At 43.1% G+C, this 24,546-nt stretch overlaps 1 protein-coding gene across 7 annotated transcripts in view; it reads right to left on the bottom strand.

Annotated features, from left to right (window-relative positions):
* The window catches only part of arap2 (ArfGAP with RhoGAP domain, ankyrin repeat and PH domain 2), a 389,695-nt gene that overhangs the window by 18,171 nt on the left and 346,978 nt on the right, over positions 1-24,546 (bottom strand). For all 7 annotated transcript variants that reach the window (XM_072252909.1, XM_072252908.1, XM_072252910.1 and 4 more), the window contains 2 exons: positions 21,720-21,755; positions 18,919-18,982 (listed from right to left, as the gene is read on the bottom strand). In XM_072252909.1, the coding sequence (XP_072109010.1) occupies positions 18,919-18,982; positions 21,720-21,755 (100 nt within the window). The remainder of the gene's footprint in view (positions 1-18,918; positions 18,983-21,719; positions 21,756-24,546) is intronic.

Below are 24,546 nucleotides of genomic sequence, written 5' to 3'. Positions count from 1 at the left end.
TTAGAATTACAGGGGTTCTGGTCTTAGGAGGCGAAGGAAAGATCAACAACAACACAGCTTTTATTTTTAGTAAGGCTGGTAATGCAGAAAAAAATGAAATCGCAGGGTTGCAGAGATGGAGATTACGGTGTGGGAATGACAAGAGTGAGTATGGATGGTTGGGGGAACGGGGGTGAATTTGAAAATAACTAGCACTGTAATACACACAAGAAGTGCTGGTGAACGCAGCAGGCCAGGCAGCATCTGTAGGAAGAAATACAGTACTAGCACTGTGTTGCTTTGTCACAGGAGAGGCTCTGTATGCCAATGAAGACTCACTAAACCCACCACTTGAAGAACTTGATGGCTATCATCTTCAGCCTGAAAATCCCTCAATCATGTTGCAAGGACATAATACAAGACCTCAAAGCAAACTGCATCCCTGTGGAAAAAAACACTCTCTACCATAGAGGTACTTATCCAGAAATACCCACAATAACGATTTCTGTTACTCCAGCCTTAGCCCCCAATCTGACTGCACTACAAACATTCTACCCTCGTCCATCCCACACAGGAGTCTAACTTCTAAAGTTAAGATGATGAACAGGATTCTCACAGTCCATTATTTTGTCTATTCATGTTTTGGCAGTGAGGAGTAGGAGGGAAGCCACCCACAAAGAAGGGGATGGGACTTCATTGCACCCTGCTAGACTCAATACCATTCTCCTCATGACCGTAAAGGAAAAAATCTGACAGGCAGAGGCTATGCAGAATCTGTCAGGTATTCTGACAAACAATGTTTCATTGTGACTACGACATCCTATTAATGGCACTTTCATCAACTCCTCTGCACTTACTTCACAAACTTATTTTGTGTGGAATTGCCCAACCTTTATTGTATTATCTTCACAGGAATATCAGGAGAGGCCTTCTGCTCTCTCCCTCCACAGAACAAAGGAGAACAAACTAGATCGAAAGGCTGAAGAGAGGGATAATGATGGCAAAGACTACAGTGCTTTAAGAGGTTGGAGATGAAACATATCAACTCCTGCCTGAGGAACAACTTGGTTTTGCAACAGGTCAACATCCATTTTGCTGGCTCTCCACTCAGTTCTGTAAACATCTGTACAGTGAAGATGCTCTTCATTAACTACAGCTCTGCAAGCAATACAAAATTATGAGGGGCATAGATATGGTAAATACAAGCCGGCTTTTTTCACTGAGGCTGGGTGGGACTACAATCAACGTTCATGGGTTAAAGGTGAAAGATGAGAAGCTTAAGGGCAACATGAGGGGAAAGTTCTTCACTCAGAGGGTCGTGACAGTGTGGAATGAGCTACCTGCACAAGTGGTGCATGCGAGCACAATTATAACACTTAGGAGAAGTTTGGATAGGTACACGGACAGTAGGGATGTGGAAGGCTATGGTCCCGGTGCGGGTCGATAGGAGTAGGCAGTTTAAATGGTTTGGGTATGGACTAGATGGGCTGAAGGATATATTTCTGTACTGTACTTCTCTATGACTCTATCATCCCCTCAAAACTAATCATTAAGCTCCAAGATCTAGGCCACAATACCTCCTTGTGCATCTGGATCCTCGATTTCCTCACTTCAAAGTTCAAGGTTCAAAGTAAAAGTTATTATCAGAGTACATACATGTCACCACATACAACCCTGAGATTCTTTCTCTGTGGGCATACTTAGCAAATCTATAGAACAGTAACTGTAAACTGTAAACATCAGGAACTGTTAACTGTAAACAAACGGTGCAAATGCAGATATAAACAAACAGCAATAAGTAATGTGCATGTAATAACAATAAAACAGAGTCATTAAATGAGTGAAGCTATCTCCTTTTGTTCAAGAGCCTGATGATTGAGGGGTAGTAACTGTTCTTGAACCTGGTGGTGGGAACCCTAAGGCACCTGATGGCAGCAGTGAGAAAACAGCATGGCCTGAGTGGAGAGGATCTTTGATGATGGATGCTGCTTTTCTACAGCGACATTTTATGTAGGTGTGCTCAATGGTCGGGAGGGTTTTACCCGTGATGTGCCGGGCTGGATCTACTACCTTTTGTTGGATTTTCCACTCAAAGGCACTGGTGTTCCCATACCAGGCCATAATGCAGCCAGTCAGCACACTTTCCACAACACATCTATAGAAGTTTGCCAAGGTTTTCAATGGCATGCCAAACCTCTGCAGATTCCTGCGGAAGTAGAGGTGCTGTCATGCTTTCTTTGCAATTATACTTGTATGATGGGTCAAGGACAGGTCCTCTGAGATACTGGCACCCAGGAACTTAAAGTTACTGACCCTCCCCCCCCTTTGATCCTCTGATGTTAACTGGCTCATAGACTCCTAGTTTCCCTCTCTGAAGTCTACAATCAGTTCCTTGGTCTCAGAAAGGATGTGTTGTCATTGGAGAGAGTCCAGAAGAGGTTCACGAAGATGATTCTGGGAATGAAGGGGTTAACCTATGAGGAGCATTTGGCTGCTTTGGGCCTGTACTCAGTGGAATTTAGAAGAATGTGTAGGGATATCATCGAAACCTACCAAATATTGAAAGGACTAGATAGGGTGGATGTGGAGAGGATGTTTCCTATGGTGGGGGTATCGAGAACTCGAGAGCACAGCCTCAAATTTAGGGGCAGCCTTTTAGAACTGAGGTAAGTAGGATTTTTTTTAACCAAAGGGTAGTAAATCTGTGCCACAGATTGCGGTAGAGGCCAGGTCTGTGGGTGTATTTAAGGTCGAAGTTGATCCCTTTCTGATCAGTCAGGGCATCAAAGGATATGACGAGAAGGCAGGTGTATGGGGTTGAGTGGGATCCAGTATCAACCATGATGGATTGGAGGAGCAGACTCAACAGGCTGAATGGTCTAATTCTGCTCCTGTCTTATGGTCTTATTGACATTGAGTGAGAGGTTGTTATAAAACCACTCAGCCAATTTCTCAATCTTCCTCTTGTATGCTGATTGCTGATCTTGCAAACCCCAGTCCGTTCGGATTGGCAACAACATCTCCTCCACAATCACCATCAGTACAGATGCATTACAAGGCTGTGGGCTTAGCCCCTGCTCAAATCACGTGAAACTTATGACTGTGAGGAAAAGTACAGCCTCCATTCCATATTTAAGTTTGCTGACAACACCACTGTTGAGGGTCGAATCGAAGGTAGTGACAAATCAGTGTATAGGAGGGAGAATGAAACTCTGGCTGAATGAACTCTGGCACAACAACAACCTCTCACTCAATGTCAGTAAAGTCAAAGAGCCAGTTACTGAATTGGAGAAATTGGATGTCCATGTGACAGTCCTCATAGGGTATCAGAGGCAGAGAGAATCAGCAACTTTAAATTCCTCGGTGCTATCATTTCACAGCATCTGTCTTGGATGCAGCACGTAAGTGCCAGGACAAAGAAGGCATGGCAGCATCTCAACTTTCTTAGAAATTTACGCAGATTCAGCTTGTCATCTAAAAACCTGACAAATTTCCATAAGTGCGCGATGAAGGGTATATTGATTGGTTGCATAGCAGCCTGGTATGGGAACACCAATGCCCTTGAATGGAAAAAAAAAATGACAAAAAGCGGTGGATCCAACCCAGTACATCATGGTTAAAGCCATTTTTGAGCACATTTATAAGGACCGCTGTTACAAGAAAGCAACATCCATCATCAAGGACCTCTACCATCCAGGCCATGCTCTTGTTTCACTGCTGCCATCAAGGAGCAACATGAGCTTCATGTCCCACATCACCAGGTTCAGGAAAAATTATTACTCCTCAAATATCAGGCTCTTGAAACAGAGAGGATAACTTCACCCATCCCAACACTGAACTGTCTATGGACTCACTTTTAAGGAATCTATAACTTCTGTTCTCGATATTTATTACATATTTTATTTGTTATGCTTTTTCTTTTCTTTTTGTACTTGCACAGTTTGTTGTCTTCTGCACATTAGTTTTTGTTTGTCTCTGTCATATGTGGCTTTTCATTGATTCTATTGTGCTTCTTTCCAGTAACTATGAATGTCGCTGGAAAACGAATCTCAGGGTGGTGCATGGTGACATACACAGTATGTACTTTCATAATAAATTTACTTGGAACACTTTTTTTAAACTTTGCTATTCCACAGCATCACCTCCGTGACTGGTACCATGAGGGATCAGGAAATTAGGCCAGATAAGTACCAGAAATTGTGAGGGTCATTTCAATAGGAGGTGCAGGTAACCAGGAGTACAGATCATTGGGCAAGCCCACAAACCTGTTCTGGAGGACTGAGATGAAGACCAAGGAGACCAGGCCCACTTTTCTGCAAGGGGTGATGGGTATTGTATATTGGAAACCAACTATGTTCCACAAAGTCAGAGATAGAGTATGTAATTATATTGCCATTCCACACAAAAATAGAATGTCATCCAGATGCAGGTATCTCCTCAACAGGAACAGTGACATGCTGTCTGGGATTTCATCTCTCTCCCGCTGGATCCGTGATACGCTCCTGCTCCAGCTCTCAACTCCACACCCTCCATTATGAGCTCAGATTGCAAAGAGAAGTGACTCCCATACCCTTTGAATCCATAGACGTGTCCTTGATGACCAATGGAAAGCTGTTGTGGAGCGAACCATGTTTCAGATTGTTGCCCAAGGCTAGAGAAAGGAGCGGTTGGGAAAGCCTGGCTGTGGGAAACGCGGGAGTGTGCTGCCTGGGCAGCTGTGGGGAATCTCCACACAGTTAATTCTCCCTACAGCGTTGAACAGGCTCGATGCCTTGACCCTCCCCACTCTCCACCCATGTAAGATAATCAGACTGAGCTCCAGCTCTGGAGCTTGAAACAATGGTGAAGTGACCTGAGTGCTCACAAAGCATTGGCACCAGAGTTTAACCAGCTCCTTGAGTGGCTGCCTGGTGTGGGCACTGTGCTATACTCCACGTGCAGTAGGATTTGGTGTCTCTGAAGATGGTCATGCCTTTGCCTTCTACCCTAAGATCTCTGACACTTCCTAATTGTTGGTACCATAATGGCATTGGCATGGCAGACCAATGATGAAGTGTCACCAGCTCTTCTATTTCTAAGTTATGAAAGGATGGAAAAAGCAGTCCTTGCTTGTTAGAGCACTCAATGTACTCTGGAAGGCTCTTGAGCAAGCTGAATTCATTTGTGAAGCTGTTGGATATCTTGATAGCAACAGAGAATTCTAAGGAACATGATCAGCAACAAATCTGTGTGATGTGTTCTTAGTTCAAGCGAGATTACCTGACAACAGATGTCATGTGTAGCTTTGGGCACTAATTTATATTGGTATGGATGGGAATGGGTATTGTAGGAGTAATGACATCATTTGTCATGGACAGGGAAAGATCAGGCACATTCATGTGCACTGCAAGTATAAGTGCCTAGACTTATTTCACATGAAAGTAATCTGCAACACGGCTTACTTCAGGTAATACAAATTTTGAATCAACTAACATTTGAAAAACAAATTACACTTTCCAGCCCAGTGTACTTCAGCTTTCTGAAACAAGACTTGAAAACTAATTAAAACCAGATTGGATCTCAGCCAATTTCTTCAGCTCCACTGCTGCATTCTGTTGATTAAGAGCATCTGTAGAAAACCTACTCCACCTATTTAATCAAAAAACATTGAATCTGAATGATTCACGTTTTCATCAAAATAAAGAATATTCTTAATTGATATTCTTAAAGAATACTATCTTCTCCTCTTATATTAGCAGCAGATCCACTTACACAATAAGACACTTAAATAACCATTAAAGTGCTCTGCAAGTGTAATGGCAGTGTGGTGATCTTACTAGACAAGCAAGCAGAGGCATGGAATAAAGATATGGAGAAGAGCTCATATCCCATCATGGCAGATGGTAATGTAAAATTCAATTCATTAAATAAATATATAATGAAAAAATAGCAATAAAGATGACCGTGAAGCCACCGGACTGCTATGATACCCATTTGGATCATAAATGTCCTTTTGAGAAGGCAACCCCATATCCATACTCAGTAACCAGCGTGACTCCAGAGAAGCAATACGGCTTTCGGAAATGCCTTGGCGAACTACAGTCATATCAAACTTCAACAAAAGAACAATAAAACCAGTTGAATAACTGACATGGATCTAAACAGAAAATATGATGAAACTTCCCCAGTACAGTTGACCCTTTAATTTCATCCCCAGGAACATTAGGGTGATCTAATGGACCAGCTGACCCATAGATTGGGGAAGTAATGATCTGATACAGAGACAAGTAAAAACATTTGGGCTAATATCCAGAACTTTCAATCCAGTCTCCGTTAAAAACTGAAACAATGGCAGGACAGACTCAACAGAAATAGTGCCACAATAGTGCACATGCTAGGCGAGTATCCTCTGGATGTAATGAAATCTCTAACATGGCAAGAAACCACCTGTTGATAACCACCCTCTGCCCCCCCACCCCCCATTCTTGAATTAATGCCCTTCTATGTTAAACAGCATTTGAAAGAAGCACATAGGACAAGGGGTTTTGAGGTCCAGTGCCTGGACTGGCACAGCCATTCCATTATTCACCACAATGGACAAGCCTGAATGATAGTTGCCACACCGGCTTGCAGCAGGTAGCAGAAGAACCAAGTCCAGAGGGCAAAACAGAAAATACTTGACTTTGTCCCAATCTACACTCAAGTGGTCACTTATTAGGTACACCTGTACACAGGCTCGATAATGCAAATATCAGTCAATCATGTGGCTGCAACTTAATATATAAAAACATGCAGGCATGGTCAAGAGATTCAGTTGTTATTGAAAATGGGGAAGAAATATGGTTGTTAGTGCCAGACGGGGTAGACCTCAGAAACTGTTGACCACCTGGGATTTCCATGCACAATCATCTGTAGAATTTACAGAGAATGGTGCAAAACAAAAGCATCCAGTGAGCACCAGTTCTGTGGGCAAAAACGCCTTGTTACTAAGAGCTGTCAGAGGAGAATAGCCAGACTGGTTCAAGCTAACAAGTAGGCAACAATAACTCAAATAACCACGTGTTACAACAGTGGTGTGCAGAAAAGCATCTCTAAATGCACAGCACATGAAATGGATGGGCTACAGCAGCAGAAGACCACAAACGTACACTTTGTAGCCATTTTATTAGGTACAGGAGGTGTCCTTGTTGCAAATGCACCCCTCCAGAGCAGGATTGCTGGAGTAATCACCGCTGAGTCCTCCCAGACAAAAGTCTTTCACATTGAGGCACCCTGCAGCACATGGCAATGTTACTATGCCAGATTAAAAACATCCAGAACAGATCTAGGATGACCACCTTTGAGCTTCCATGAGATGCCATGTACTGCTAGACACAGTGGGATTACATTCCACCACAATCCCTAAACTCCTGATGCCATATCATTCACAATTAAAGACAGGCCAATCCACTCCTGTGATTGCCACCTTCAGAAATGCTAGGCGCATGATAATGGCTTAATGGCTGTTTCAGAATAACTGATGTTCAATCTTTTGATTGGAAATTTGGTGCAGTTACACATAACAGCATGTGAAACACACCCATCAGATTTGTTGCAAGATTGCAGGAGTGCCCCAGCATTAAGCAAGCAAATTGCGACATCTACTCAAAGACCTCGAGTTGCATGGTGATTCTACGAACGAGTTAGGAGGTAAAGGGGAGGGCAAAGTCTTTCCAGTTTAATTTACAGTTTTCAATTATTTTTGCATACAAAAAGATGGTAGTTATTTTTGGCCTAAAACATTCTTTGATTATGTAAGGGGTTTCTTCTTTTACGTTATTGCTAAGGCTAATAAAATGGCTTCTTTGTTATGTTAAAAATAAAGTGGCATCTCTGTGATGTTAACTGCTGAGACAGTGGTTCTCTCTCTAGCAGCTTATTACCGATAATGAGAATTGTATTCATTTGTTAACTAATTGGGATAGATGTTATTCTTTCTTGCGTGTCTGTAAACTATTGTTTTTGCAGACGTTTCTACTGACAAAGCCTGTCACTGGTATCTGGGGAGTCGAGCCTCTGCACAGCCTGATGTGTAGTCTGGACTTCAGTGCAGAAAGGTAGTGAGATTGGCCCTCTGCCTTCACCTCTGGTGCCTGCAAGAACCATGCACAAGTTTTCCGGGCTTCCTGCTCCTGAGGAAGAAATGACTGGGCCCATTGGTTATTGCAAAGGCAATGGGGCCTCTAATAACTCAGTTGAAAATTTGAATATGTTCCACAGAACTACTTGTACTCCCACTAAACTGCTTCTTTGCCACCCCTGTACTAGCAGTAACTGGCAAAGTGAAAAGTTATCCAGCTCTGTCATTCCATAAAAGCATAAAAACTCATACTAGCCAATTAGTACATCTATTTTCAGGAAAGTGAAAGAAGGCCTTTGCAGGAATCCTGTCAAGCCACTTGCTATTATTGAAACTAGAAAAACATTTGGGCTTGAGCTGGAGTGTGCACAGTAATACTTTTCTCACACAGTTACCAGGCAATGATCAGGAAAATATATAATTACTTTCCTTTGAATTCAACATGATTATCATCTGTGTTCCTCACTCTTTACCATCTAAGATCACTACTGACATGAAACACAATTGAACCAGCCAAGAGAAACAAAAGAAACAATTAATTCATTGTTTCTCTTCCCCAACTAAAGTTCAAAGTTCAAAGTAAAAATTATTATCAAAATACATACACGTTACAATATACAACCCTGAGATTCTTTTTCTGCGGGCATACTGAGCAAATCTACAGAACAGTAACTATAAACTGTAAACATCAGGAACTGTAAACAAACCGTGCCAATTCAGATATAAATGAATAGCAATAAATAATGAGCATGAAATAACAATATAACAGAGCCCTTGAGTGTAGCTATTGCTTTTTTTTTCAAGAGCCTGATGGCTGAGGGGTAATAACTATTTCTGAACCTGGAGTGCGAGCTCTGAGACACCTGCACCTTCTACCGATGGCAGCAACGAGAGAAGAGCCTGGCTTGGATGGTGAAGATCTTTGATGATGGATGCTGCTTTTCTACAGATACTTTTCATGTAGATGTTCTCAATGGTTGGGAACGTTTTACCTGTGATGTACAGGGCCAAATCCACTACATTTTGTAGGATTTTCCGCCCAAAGGCATTGGCGTTCCCATACAGGGCCATTATGCAGCCAGTCAGCACACCATCCACAACACATCTAAAGAAGTTTGCCAAGGTTTTCGATGACATGCCAAACATCTGCAGTCTCCTGAGGAAGTAGAGGCACTCTCGTGCTTTCCTCGCACTAATATTTATATGATGCCTTCAGGACAGGTCCTCTGAGATAGTGACACCCAGGAATTTAAAGTTCCTGACCCTCTCGACCTCTGATGATTACTGGCTCATGGACCTCTGGTTTCCCTCTCCAGAAGTCTACAATCATTTTCTTGGTCTTATTGACATTGAGTGAGAGGTTGTTGTTATTGCACCACTCAGCCAAGTTACAGTGCAATGTCCCTCCTGTATGCTGATTCAAAACTACCTCTGATACAGGCCTCAACAGTGGTGTTGTCAGCAAACTTGTGTATGCTGTTGGAGCTGTACTTAACCCCACAGTCATAGGTGTAAAGCAAGTAGAGCAGGGGGCTAAGTACAAATCCCTGCAATGCTCCTGTGCTGATGGAGATTGTGGAGGAAATGTTTTTGTCAACCTGAACTGACTTGGATCTACAAGTGAGGAAATCCAGGATCCAATTGCACAAAGGGGTATTGAGACCCAGGTTTTGGAGTTTACTGATTAGTTTGGAGGGAATGATTGTGTTAAATGCTGAGATATAATTGATAAAGAGTATGCTGATATATGCACTTTTACTGTCAAGATATTCCAGGGTTGTGTGAAGAGCCAACTAGGTAGCATCTGCTGTAGATCTGTTGCTTCAGTAGGCAAATTGGAGCGTATCCATTCAGACAGGAGCTGATATGCTTCAACACCAGTCTCTCAAAACACTTCATCACTGTGGAACTAAGTACCACTAGGCCATAGCTATTTGGACAGGTTACCACTCTCTTCTTGGGCATTGGTACGATTGAAGTCTGCTTGAAGCAGGTGGGTGCCACACACTGTCGGTGTGAGAGGTTGAAGATATCCGTGAATACATCAGCCACTTGTCGACACAGGTCTTCGATACTCAGCCAGTACTTTGTCTGGACCTATATTTTCCTCAGATACACTCTCTTGAAGGCAACCTGCACATCATCTTCAGATATTGAAACCAAAGGATCATCAGGGGACATGAGGGTGTGCGATCGTTCCTTTCTGTTCTGGTGGTCAAGCGAGCACAGAAGACATTGAGCTCATCTGGAAGCAAGGCACTGCTGTCCCCTATGTTGTAAGATTTTGCTTTGTAGGAAGGCTACGGCATTCAAACTAGGCCACAGTTGAACTTATTGAATTTATTTATACCTTACATCCATCCCACCACGTGAAGGAGTAAAAATCTTTGTGATATGATTCCATCACAATGTACAGATGTGTGAATTTAAAAGTCCAATGGCTTGTAGAAATAAACTGCCCCATAGCCTGTTGGACCTGGCTTTAATGCTACAGTACTGTTTGCCAGATGGAAGCAGCTGAAACAGTTTATGTTTGGGATGACTGGCGTCCCTCATGATCTTCCAGACCTTCTTTATGCACCTGCTGCTGTAAATATCCTCAATGGAGGGAAGTTCACATCCACAGATGTGCTGGGCTGTCCATGCTGCTCTCTGCAGTGCCCAGCGATCAAGGCTGGTGCAGTTCCCATACCAAGTGGTGATACAGCCAGTCAGGATGCTCTCAATGGTGCTCTTGGAGTAGATCTTGAGGATCTGGGGGCTCATGCCAAACTTCTTCAGTCGCCTGAGGTGGAAGAGACGCTATTGTGCTCTTTTTGCCATGCAGCCAATGTGTACAGTCCAGGTGAGATCTCCGGTGATGTGTATGCCAAGGAACTTGAAACTACTCACCCTCTTAACTGCAGTCCCATTGATGTTGATTTGGCCGAGCCTGTCTCCGTTCCTCCTGTAATCCACAATAAGCCCATTTGATTTTTGGACATTGAGGGAGAGGTTGTTATCTTGGCACCCCGGTATCAGGGTGTTAACTTCTCCTCTGTAGGCTGTCTCATTACTGCTAGAAATAAGGCCCATCAATGTCGTGTCATCTACAAATTTGGTCAGCAGATTGGAGCTGTGTGTGGCAGCACAGTCATGGGCATAAAGGGAGTAGAGGAGGAGACTCAGGACACAACTCTGGAGGGCACCTGTGTTAAGGGTCAGAGGGGCAGAGGTGAAGGAGCCCATCCTTACTACCTGTCAGGGACCCGATAGGAAGTCTAGGATCCAGCTGCACAGGGCAGGGTGCAGGCTGAAGTCTCTGAGCTTCATGTTAAGTCTGGAGGGAATTATGATGTTGAGTGCTTAACTGTAGTCCAGGAACAGCATTCTGACATATGCAGCCCTCTTTTCCAGGTGAGTGAAGAGGATGTGTAGTGCTATGGCTGTGGCGTCACTGGTTTACTGGTTCCGTCGGTAGGCGAATTGTAGGGGCCCAGTGTGGGCGGTAGCATGCTGGAGATGTGGTCTTTAACCAGGCTCTCAAAGCATTTGCTTATAATTGAGGTGAGTGTGACAGGGCGCCAATCGTTCAGGCATGCTGTCTTGGTTTTCTCAGATACAGGGACAACGATGGACAATTTGAAACAGGAGGGCACTACGCACTGGGAGAGGGAGAGATTAAGAATGTCTGTAAACAAACCAGCCAGCTGTTCCACTTTGAGGACCTGTCCTGGGATGATGTCGGGCCCCGCTGCCTTGCAGTTGTTGACACGTTGGAATATTCTCGCAGCTCAGCCTTAGAGATAATCAAGGAGCAGGTCTCGTCAGCGGCTCTCCGCTGGGTTCAGTCTTATCAACCTCAAACCAAGCATAAAAAACATTTAGCTCGTCTAGGAGCGAGGTGGCAATGTTGGCTGTACTGCTCCATTTCCTCTTGAAGTCCGTGATGGGTGTGCAGTACTTGCCACATGCTGCGTGTGTCACTGTCACAGAGTTGTGACTGGATTTTATCACTGTGTTACCGTTTAGCCACCTTGATGGCTCTATGTAAATCATAGTGGCATTTCCTGAGCTCCTGGTGGTCTCTGGAGGTGAAGGCTTTATCCCTTGTGTTGAGAACAACATGCACTGAACTATTTATCCAAGGCTTGTAGTTTGGGCTGACCTGGACCAATTTTTGGGGAACATTGTCTTCAATGCCCTTCCGAATGAAGCTTGTGACCACACCGTGGATTCGGAGATGTTCTTAGCTCGTAATACCTTCCAGATGACGCTATCAAAGCAGCCTTGTGTAACGACCTGGGAAAGGTTTCTCTGCTAATATAATGGTTTCTTCATAGCACAGTGTTTGGGTTATGACTAGAGATAACAGGGGCTTTGGAATGTGCACTGGCCAATGAAGGGAGATTTTTTTTTCCTTTCTTGTGCGCTCGAGCGAAGGTTTCAGGGTCTTTTGTTTGGTGGAAGATGGAGAGAGAAGATGCCAGAACGGGGAAATCATAGTCTGCAGGACGGAATGGACTTGGAATGGGGGCGGGAGTCAATAACATCCGAGGGAAATCGATGGAGAACGAACAGACGGGAAAACAGTGAGCTCCACTTTGTGCATTAGACTATTTCATGAAAATGGGCCCTTTTTCTTTTCTGTTTTCTTTACTAACCCTGTAGTCAAATCAAGAATTATAAAGCTCAATCGTTTAATTGCATACTGTGTACTGTTTGTTATTTCGTGGTACTGATTTGTAACAGGGGAACACATCACACAGCATCCACCCGAACAAGATTTCTCAAATTGGGCTAGGCTGGAGGTGGTCTTCCCCTAGATTAAGCTGCTAGCCTAACCTGAGGGTTACAATTGTGGGGGCATTGTTTGGGATTGATTTTGTCAGATACTGTGTGATTACCCTGAGCATTGAACCAGTGGGGTAGATATTCGTACTCCAGATGAATTGTTAATTCGCCTGTTAAGTACTGTTAAAGTTGCGACTGTGGGCGGAGGTTTGACAAAATGGCAGGCACAGCTCTCGTTTTAGTGCAGACCAGCGCTGACGCAGTGGTAGCTGGGGACAGAGATTTCAAAGACAGGGTTCTATCGTTTCTAAGGAGTGAGGGGAAGGAGTGGTCAGACTTGGAAGGTCTAATTAGTTCCTGTCCCCCAGGGGAGAGTGAGAATTCTGAGTTAGTATCCGCCCTTACTTCTCTGGTGAATAAATGGAAAAATGCCTAGGTCCAAAGGCCCAGCTACAGTAGGCTCTGCCTATTCTCTGGAATAACGCTCACCCCTAAAGGGGGAGAGGAGTATAAGACTTGGGCAATTAGATGATTGGCAGTGCTCTGATAATGTAAAGCGACAGAGATTGGTTGAGAGTTTGAGTGGGCGGGCTGCTGACATTGTGAGAGTCATCAGGTTGCGGTATCCCCTAGAAACTATGAGCGATTACATGCGAGCACTGGAAAACGATTTTGGCCCGACAGGAAGTCCAATGGAGCTCATGGTGGGGTCTCAGAACATGCATCAGGAGAAGGGGTAGAAGCTAAAGAGAGGCAGCTAAATTGCTTGCTGTGCAGAGGGTCACTCAGGCAGCTGAGGTGGATCAGTTAAGAATGGACCAGATAGCCAAGGGCGCCCAGTCCCAGGACCTGATCGCTTCGGATCTCCACCAGTCTCGTTAAGACGTGCCTGCCTCCATCTTTTGTTCAGCTGATTAGAGAGTCCCCTGCGGTGAAGTGACCACGGATAGCCTGCTCCGGGGAGTGGTAGAGGAGATAGTGGCAGAATTGAGAACTGAGATGTCCCGGTTGTTATCAGTGGGTGTGAACCCCCCTCCCCCCATATGATGGAGCTGATGGGGGGGGGGGGGGGGGAGGCGGATTCCCCAAGGGGACGAACAATGCAGAGGGCTGTTGACAGCAGGTGTCACGCCAGAAGGAGAGTGAGCCCCCGGGTACCTCAGCAGAGAGAGTCATTAGGAAAACTTAGAAGAGACCCAGTGAGGGAACGGTCTGGTGTCTCTGGGAGAACACGTTCCCAGCAATATACCAAGGGAATCCTGAAAGCGAAAGACCGTATTCTGCAAGGCTTAGTGGGACCATGCTCCAGTGTGTCGCTATGAATTGAAGGTATTTATGCTAAAGCCATACTCTACACCAGGTCACAGGTCACGTTGTTGTACTGTTCATTTTAAAACCGGTATCTGAAGCATTTACCCTTGACACCATTCAGTGCACTGGAGATTTGGGGTCTCAGTGCTGGTAATTATCCATACGACGGTTATATGTCAGTGAAGCTGGAGTTCTCGGAGGCTGATGTGGGAGTGTCTAATGTCCTTGGTACATTAGTGCTGGTCTGCCCGAACCCCGTTGAGAAGGGTGGCATTTCAATTCTGATAGGGACCAACACCCCTCTTGTGAGGAGCCTCATGGGGGTCTGCAAGGAGAAGACTGGTGAGAGCTTTCTGGGAACGTTGTCCGTGCATCTGATGTTTCAAGCTGCTTTTGAGGAAGTGCATGGCTGCATTGGGCTGGATACCAAATTTAGATGTGGGACTGTACAGTTCTAAGCCAATGGTGGTACGGCCCAGGAAAATAGCGAGAGTGATAGGGACCCCCAAAATTCCCAGAACGCCTGAGGGCGAGGCCCTCTTAGTGGACGTTCCGGAAGACCACGAGGGTACTGGTGAGGCCCGAACTGCATAAGTCTTCAGTTGTACAGGACAGTAGGATGGCAGTGATCGTCAGGAACACTACGAAGAGGGAAGTCACTTTCATGCGGGGGATACCCCTGGCGCATCTGTTCCTGGTGACAGCAATGTCTAGTGTCCCTGTGAGACAAGCCGAGGAGAAACTATTGGAAAAAGGGGGAAAGTTGACTGCTGAGTCATTCAACTTCGGGGACTCCCCGGTTCCTGTGGGTTGGAAGAGGAGAGAAGATGTTGAAGTTGGAAAGTGTCTTTTTCACTGACAAGTTTGATGTGGGTTGTTCCAAGAGCACGTGTCACACTATCCGGGTGACTGAGGGTACCCTGTTCAGAGAAAGGTCACGGTGACTAGCTCCTGCAGAGGTGGAAGACATTCGGCAGCATTTGTGTAAGTTGAAAGAAAATGGGACCATTACCGAGTCCCAAAGCCCCTATGCGTTCCCAATAGTAGTGGCCCGAAAGAAGAATAGGAAGGTACGGATGTTTGTGCACTATAGTACTCTGAACAGGCGCACCATCCCTCACCAGTATACGGTCCCGAGGATCGAAGTTGCACTGGCCTGTCTGAGTGGTGCGAAGTAGTTCAGTGTGCTAGACTTGAGAAGTAGATATTACCAGATCCCCATGAGTGAGTCTGACAAAGAGAAGATGGCACTTATATGTCCACTGCGATTCTTTCAGTTCGAAAGGATGCCCCAGGGCATACTGGGAGACCCTGCAACCTTCCAGCGGGTCATGGAGAAGATGGTGGGGGATATGAACTTGCTTGAGTTATTGGTATATCTGGATGACATCTTTCACCTTGGAAGAACATGAAGCAAGGCTACCGAAGGTGCTGGGCCGCCTGAAAGCTGAAGGGTTAAAACTTCCCCTGGACAAGTGCCAGTTCCGCAAAATGTCTATTAGTTATGTTGGGCACATAGTCACATGGGATGGAGTAGTTAGAAAATCTGGCTAAGATAGAGGCGGTGACCTCTTGGCCAAGACCCCAGACTGTGCACGCTCTACGATCATTCCACGGTTTCTGTGGTTACTATTGGAGATTTGTGAAGGGCTATGCGAAAGTGAGTCACCCACTGAATCAGCTTCTAGGCGGTTACCCTCCCTTGGGGAAGAAAGGGAGGGGGTAAAAAGGACAGGAGGGTGCAGAGTACCTTAGCCCATCGGAGCCCTTTGGACCGAGATGGGATGCAAAATATGAGGAGGCCTTTCAGTCGCTGAAGGAGCTGCTGACCCAGGCACTGGTGCTGGCTTTTGCGAACCCCAGATTACCGTATGTACTGCATATGGATGCCAGCCGAGAGGGCTTAGGGGGTTTCCTGTATCAGGATCAGGGTTCCGGGTTGAGGCCCGTTGCATTTGTCAGCGGAGTCTATCACCCTCTGAGAAAAACTATCCCACGCACAAGTTGGTATTTCTGGTGTTGAAATGGGTGGTGGTGGATAAGCTGAGTGACTACCTCTATGGGGCCCCAAGTTTGAGGTGAGGACAGACAATAACCCTCTAACTTATATCCTGACCTCGGCAAAACTGGATGCCACAGGCTATCGATAGTTGGCAACGTTGTCTGCCTATGATTTCAGCCTGAAGTACCAGCCCGGAAGCAGGAACATTGATGCTGATGCTTTGTCCGACAGGTGCATGAGAGACTGGACAAGGACGAGGAGTTGGAGAGTGTTCCTGCTCCAGGTTTGAAGGCCACGTATCAGTTTGCCATGACCGTGAAGGCAGAGGGAAAGGAGGACACTGGCCAATGAGGGGAGATGTTTTTCTTTCTTGTGTCCTCGAGTGAAGGTTTCACGGTCTTTTTTTCGGTGGAAGATGGAGAGAGAATATGCCAGTACGGGGAAGTCGTAGACTGCAGGACGGAGTGGACTTGGAATGGGGTCAGGAATCGACGTTGGGGGGGGGGGGGGGAATTGATGGAGAACGAACAGACAGGAAAACCGTGAGCTCCAAAGTTGCACATCAGACTGTGTCATGAGAATAGGCCCTTTTCTTTTTTTGTTTCTTTACTAACCATATAGTTAAATTAATAATAATAAAGCTCAATCGTTTAATTGCATATTGTGTACTGTTTGTTATTTCGTGGTACTGATTTGTAACAGGGGAACACATCATGCAGCATCCACCCAAACAAGATTTCTCAAGTTTGGCCGGGCCAGAGGCTGTCTTCCCCTAGATTAAGCTGCCAGCTGAACCCGAGGGTTACACTTGTAACTTGGAGTCTGCTGAGTATTTCCAACATCTTCTAAGTTCAGATTTCTGGTAACTGCTGTGTTCAGCATCTCAAACTCCAGCATGTTTCTTTTCTGCTTTCACTACTTCCCACACTCATCCAGCTTTACTTGCACCTCTCTAGTCTAGATCAGCTTGCTCTCTTACCTGTCTGCTGCTCAGACAGGACAAACACTGTTGAAGGTCTGGATGTTGACTTGAAGGTGTAACTCAGTCACTGTATCAGGTAGTTCGTTTGCCAGTCAATGGGATCTGAACAATTGTAAGTTTCCATTTGGCTCTCTCTCCCTGATACTGCAACCTAAAACAAACCTGAGTTCTTACTTCAAGCTCTGATGAATTATCACTCACCAGAAACCTATATTAGGAGGAGATGATGGCAGCGTGACACAGTGTACACAGCCACTCCGGTGAATGATATCTGTTATGTGTCAAGTAGGATACCGTGCACAATTCTGATTTGATGGAGACAGACATGAGAGTACAGAGGAACATCTGGAGAAACTTCTGAAATGCCCGCTTCGCTGCCACTGTTACTGTGTGGTAACCGGAATCTCCGGAGAAGGCCCCAAATCCTCAGCTTTGCTTGTTTCGACGGCTGGGGCGAGGTCGAAGGTGCTCGGCAGAGGATGGCGCTCGGGAGGCTGTATCAAGGGGGACGGTCCGACGCTCGAAGTTTTCGGACTGACGGACTCAGTGTCGGCTGTGGTCGGGTGCTTCCAATGCATTGGCAGTTGTTGGTGCCTGGAGGTTTATGGCAGGGTGTTTCTCCCTTTTGCCGCCTGCTATCAGGGACTATTGGGAGTTGATCGAGACTTTGAGACTTTTTTTTTTTTTACCTTGCCCATGGTCTGCTCTTTATCAAATTATGGTATTGCTTTGCACTGCTGTAACTATATGTTATAATTATGTGGTTCTGTCAGTGTTACTCTTTGGTTTGTCCTGTTTTTCTGTAATATCACTCCGAAGAAACATTGTATCATTTCTTAATGCATGCATGCATTTCTAAATGACAATAAACGAGGACTGAGTGCCCTCATAATCTAATCTAATCTAATCTATTAGTCTTTTTACACATGCTGCCTGAGCTGTTCAGCATCTCTAGCAATCTCTGCTTTTATTTCAGCCGCATAAATACATTGGTGACAAGTGGAGATCTGAGACTGAGGATTCTACATAAAGGGATTCACCTTTTCTCTCTCCCAATTCCTTCTACCAACTATCTGACTCAAGTCAGAAGACTGATGAATAATCCCCACTTTACCACATGGGAGCACCTCAAACAACTCTTAAAGCCTTCAAGAAATCTGAAATCTCAGTACATCAGCACCTTGACCATTCATCCCCTCACCAACAATTTAAAGTGGGACACACAGTTACAATTGACCGAATTTTCTTCATTACGAACCTGCCTTCTACAACGTAAGAAGACAAGAGGCTAGGTGTACAGGAATACCATCACTTTCAAGGTCACTCATTTGGGAATGTGAACTGGGACAGATTAAAATCTGGGATCCCTATTTAATGGCACTTGAAGATATATCCACTTAATGGGCAGCTAATTTCTAACAAGGCAGCTTGCCATTATCTTCTTAAGAACATCCAGTGAAGTTAATAAATGCTGGCCTTTAGAACAATGCCCAAGTTCTATTATTGATTATAAAAACATTATCTGCTGTTAATAATTCCTCAGTGGGAGGGACAAGGAATATTTGCAAGTTTCCCCAATACAATTTTAAAGATTACTGCCAAAAGATACTTTAACAATTAACTTTTAGGACAGCGATGCTTTTTATTGCAATATCACAGACATACTAAATCAAATGGACTTTACATTACTGTACACACAAAATTATGTTTAAGTCATTCAACAATAAAATAACAATAATGAAAACTGCAAAACTGCTCAGGAAGATCTCCTACCTGTGCACTGAGCAAAGCAGCCAACCATTCTAAATATGTCTCCTCCTTATCACAGCACAAATACCTGTAAGAGGGATATACACGTATAAGTATAATTATTACTTACATATAAAAGATATAATTACACAGCAGCTCAGTTAGTTAAGGAACTGTTTGTTTCACTGTATCTACTGTTTTCCCTATTTGTTCTCCATAATACAACAGAAAAAGATAGCAACATTGAAACATAGAAAACCTACAGCACAATACAGGCCCTTCGGCCCACAAAGCTGTGCTGAACATGTCCTTACCTTAGAATTTATCTAGGGTTACCCATAGCCCTCTATTTTTCTAAACTCCAGGTGTCTCTTAAAAGACCCTATCATATCCGCCTCCACCACTGTTGCCGGCAGCCCATTCCATGTACTCACCACTCTCTGTAAAAAACTTACCCCTGACATCTCCTCTGTACCTGCTTTCAAGCACCTTAAAACTGTGCCCTCTCGTGCTAACCATTCCAGCCCTGGGGAAAAGCCTCTGACTATCCACACGACTAATGCCTCTCATCATCATCTATCAGGTCACCTCCCATCCTCCGTTGCTCCAAGGAAAGAGGCTGAGTTCACTCAACCTATTCTCACATGAGGTACACTCCCCAATCCAGGCAACATTCTTGTAAATCTCCTCTGCACCCTTTCTATGGTTTCCACATCCTTCCTAAAGTGAACTGAGCTGAGTATAGTGAGATGTGGGATTTGAACCTCTAAATACATTATGTGATCATAAAAGTTGTTTCATTTCTCTCAATGCCTAACAAAAATGTTTCCGTCTCAACTCTGAAGATTCTAACTGGCCAAACCTTGATCACTCTTCTAGCTGTACACTAGCGTTCCAGTGTCATTTATGTGATGGTGAGCTGCTTTCACCTTAAATCAACCAGGTCCAGTATTAAAGTTATGCCTTATTTTGGACTCTCTTGAAAGAACTTGCTTATCAACCTCTATTCCATCAATCATTTTCAAAAGCTCATTTGTGATCTTAATCTCATTGACTACTAGTATTTTATACTCAAGAGAATTCAAGCCTTAGCGATTTTACTTCATCAAATTCTTCCATCTCCAGTACTGTACTGGTATGATTATGTGCATAACGTCTCCACTGCCAATTCATACCTCCTGTAGAGCAGAGCTCAGAACCGAACATCGAACATCAAAACCAGTCTCAGACCGCATCTGGCATACATCCTCATCTTCATATTCTTCTTTTTTCTCGTGCAATAAAAGACATTTTCACTTCACTACTATGCAGCTTTCAGCTTCTAATTTTGGAAGTACCTGGATTAATCTGTTTTACCTCAAAAATTTTATCCAGTTCTATTTTAAATTCGACATGATCCAGTTTTGCCAACTGTTTTGGTCAATCGTTACTCCTTTGTAAATTTTTGCTCCTTTCTACAAATAGTTACTGGGGCATCTAATTGGTGTTGTCTCCAAACTTTGATCCAAAGTTCTCTATCCTCAAAGTAAATAGCTGAGTTAACAGCTGAGATTCCTAGAAGCAACAACGGTTAAGTCCAGCAAACCGGAGTTTTAATTCATTATCCTAATATGGATGAGACACTTCCTAATCAATATCTTATCCATAACAAGAGGTCTGCTCCAAAGTCATGTGCTCCCAATTTTACAAGCACTCTCCATGTGGAATCTTATCAAATTCTGTTATGTTAGGTAAACATGACTTAACCTTTTGAAATGTATGCTGGCTTTCCCTCACCCATTGATACTTATTCCGATGCTCAATCAGTCTATTCTCATCAACTGGCCTATAAAAGTCATCAGACTAATTATAGCTTATGGACCTAAAACACTAAATGTGTTTTTCTCTCTTCAAGTTCTGAATGAAGTCCTGAATATTTCCAGCCTTCCCCCGCTCCCTCCCCCATTTCATTCTACAGTTCCTAACATCTCACAGACTTAAAATAGTATATTGTAACTGCGAGACTTATAGACACGGAGATAGTTAGTGAATGAAGCTAATTTTCTAAGATGTGGTGAAAGCATCAACTAAATCCTGTCCTGCTTCTCTCAGTATCCTGGTGTAAAAATCATCAAGTCCTAGTGAGTTGGATGTCATCACATTAATCTTTGTATTATAATTTAACCAGTTCCTCCCTTTCACCAAGTGTTAAATTTCTCATATCTGAGATATTTTACTATCTTCCTCTACAGTAAAGACATGTAGTACATTATTATTCAACAAGTTACTTTGTTTTCTTACCTTCAATTTCTTAAATTGGGGCTTTAAATTCCTACTTGTGCTAAAGCAACCTAATAATGCTTTGAAAAGAACTTCTCCTTCCACACTTTAACCTCTGTATGAATACTGTTCATAATTTCTGACATGAGTAAATGCTCTTTTATGAATGACTGCTGTACATTTCAATAAGCCTCTACATAACATCAATCATTTCCTCTTGAGGCATAGTTTTGCTTTATTTTGGATTTGAATGTAAACAAAAAAAACTCTCCCTTAGCAAAAAGGAATCAAATGTAAAGTAAGTTTCTGGTGATGATATCCAAGGACTGTTTTACTCATCAAAAATTGCATTGCAATAGTCTGCAATTTTCTCTTTTTTGTCTTTATTTTGCCACTTCATATCAGGCACTTTCTGGAAAATTAGAAATTCTAAAAAGATTGCACTATATTTCCATGAATCAAATTATATTCTTCCTTTTCTGTTATCTAATTTTGCTAGTCATCGGTCTGACTGTTGAAAACAACACAATTACATTGGATTAAGAATATTTTGAAGACAATCTTACCACTGCTGCTTTTCTGAACAAAGTGTGAAGCCCCAGCTGTACAAGAGAAAGAAAGACATAAGCATACAGTTCTTGCTCATTATTTAAAAAGTAGTGACTAAGAGAATACTTCTACCATCATTGCAGGTAAAAACACAATAAACAATAGAACTGTAAACACGGAGGGAGCTGGCTACAGTATGTATCGCATAAACAGAAGATGTTTTCCAATCAATGTAAATGAATTGAAAAGTGTTGAAAATGAGTAAAAATCAGCAATCAGAGTACACAACATTGATTAAGTTTTCAGCTGAGCAAATGGCAGTTCAGTATCTACCAGGTTACTATTTATTTAGATGCATATCACATGTTCATGTAAATTGTGCATTCTGCCAGTACTAAACAACTCATCCCAGTTAATACACTTCCCATTAAAAGCAAGATTGTTGATATTATATTCCATCTTAATAGCAATATACAATTTGTAAATGTGAGTAACTTGACCGACACCGGTTTGATGATTAAATGAAATATGCATTAACATCTTTCCAAAAAGGAGTTTGTCCATAGTAAATCTGGCACTGAGAGAACATTAATAAAATAGATGATATTATATATGCAGAAAAAAAAATTAAATGGTAGCTTAGATACAAAATACCATTTAAAAACAATCACTAAATGTGGAATAAGAAAATTGATATTTTAGACCAAATAGAGATAAAAAATAAAATTTACATTAATAAAGGGCAATAACATTGAAATAATATCTACATCACTTATGGAATACATAATTATTGTGTATTTAATATTTCAGTAATATTTCAGTAATCTTCCATATATATTGAACAAAAGCAGTAGTAATTGAGTGCCCCTAAATCATCAAATGTACATAAAGAATTACAACAATGGCCAAATAACATTACATAATGTTTGAATCCTACAGGACATTGTAGTGGAGAACGAATAGACTACATTGATTAACGATTCAAGGGTAAGTGACAGATGGGACAGGATGCGCCTTTCCCTGATCCAGAAAAAGAAACTTACTGATTTATAGATACAGAGAAGTATGGATGTACCAGTTTCAGTTACAATGCAAAAAGCTGGTTAAAGAAAAGAGTAAACAGGAGGAAGCAGCCCAAGCAGCTCAGACCCAGTTGGGGGTGGGGGGGTTGGGGATCAAAGAAACTGTGCAGTGATTTAAAGTTGGCTATGAAAGTGATACAGAAATCATTACATGAAAAGAATTTCAACAGTAGAGATCATACAAAGTGTTTAAAGCAGATATAAAACAGCAGTAAAGTGTGAATGGGTTGCATCTTTTAAGGGATGGTAGGGGGTCAGTTTCTGAGTTCTATTATTATTGTACCAGAAACCAAACATATCCAGGACTCTGGGTTTGGACCAATTAAGGTAACAGTTCATCGTTGTTTCATTGGAGGGCACAGGTAAGTGGGGCACACCCATTTCTGCATGTGCCGGGACAGCCATACAAACCCAGCGGCTTGAGTGTTAGTGGCAGTCACATCTGTCAGGGGAAGGACACGAGCTAATCTAACTGTCATCATTAGAACTCTCAGTGGTTTTATTTTTTTTTCTACGAGGTTAGGCACCCCCTTACAGTGAGAGGCATGAATCCACGACAGCTTTTCTCTTACCTTGATAGCTGTATTAGTGACCAGCAATACCTGAAATGGTACTTCAAACTGAGATTTCAAACAGTTCTTTCTTTTAAATGTACACACTGCCACATAGTCTCCTGGTTCAATGATCCCCCCCGCCGTCTTTTTCATGGTTCAATGATCCCCCCGCTGTCTTTTTCAAACAATTAATGGTATAGCCAGAATGTCTTTGGGGGAAGATGCAGATATAATTTTGGAAATGATTGTTTCAGAGGATGGTATACCTCTGTGTGACAATGTTAACCCCAGGGTAAACGGACTTAGTGTTGTCCCCGGCGAGGTAACACTTGCCTAGGGAACTGGTAAAGGAGCACAGGAAATGATTAACATGGTATTGGCATTGGAAAGGTTAGCAAATGAAACTGCATATACTCTTGCTCAAACTCAATAAACATTATCTAAGTTGTTGGCAGAATTGGTGGTGGTCTGTACCGTGGCACTGCAAATTCAGATGGCTTTGGACTTTGTTTTGTCCGAGAAAGAAAGCACGTGTGCCCATATTGGACAAAAATGTTGCATTTACATACAAGATGAATCAGAAGAATTTAAAACACTTGACAGATCACATTCAAAAGGCCACCAAGAAGATTCAAGAGGTAGGAGACCCATTCCATAATTACAACTGCTGAGGAAGCTGGCGGCTATTTGTGATGATGGATGGATGGTTTTCTGTTGCCCTACATTATGAAGTGACTATTGTTATTATAATATTGAGCCTGTTGGTGTAAGCTAGAAAAAGGGAATTTTTTTCTTGAGTAAATATCCAAAATCACTTTGATTACTGTATTCTAAAGCAGAAGCTTATGACATTATAGTGTTGCCATGTAATGATAAAAAGGAGGGAATGTGGAAATATAATCGAAAATTTGAGATTTTATGTATTTAATCTTGCAATATGACAAAATGGAGCCTGTATAATCCCAGAGTGCTTTGCCATATGTTGTGTGTACATGGCAGGAGGCATGTAATGTTCTGATCATTGATCATTGTGTAAAAAAGGGGAGATCGATAAATTGTATGGCCTTGAGTAGAAGTGAAATAAGACTGCAGCTAAGCGGAAAAGCAGACTCCAAGAACAGATAACAGCTGAAGAACAGCCTGAAAACCTGTATATAAAAAAAACTATGTAAGCTGTAGAGCTGCCTGCCATCCATTGTGAGGAGTGG

This window comes from Mobula birostris, chromosome 3 (genome assembly GCF_030028105.1).
Source record: "Mobula birostris isolate sMobBir1 chromosome 3, sMobBir1.hap1, whole genome shotgun sequence".
Lineage (NCBI taxonomy): Eukaryota > Metazoa > Chordata > Chondrichthyes > Myliobatiformes > Myliobatidae > Mobula > Mobula birostris.
The sequence above is the reverse complement of the archived record's forward strand: the minus strand, read 5'-3'. Positions and strand labels throughout refer to the sequence as shown.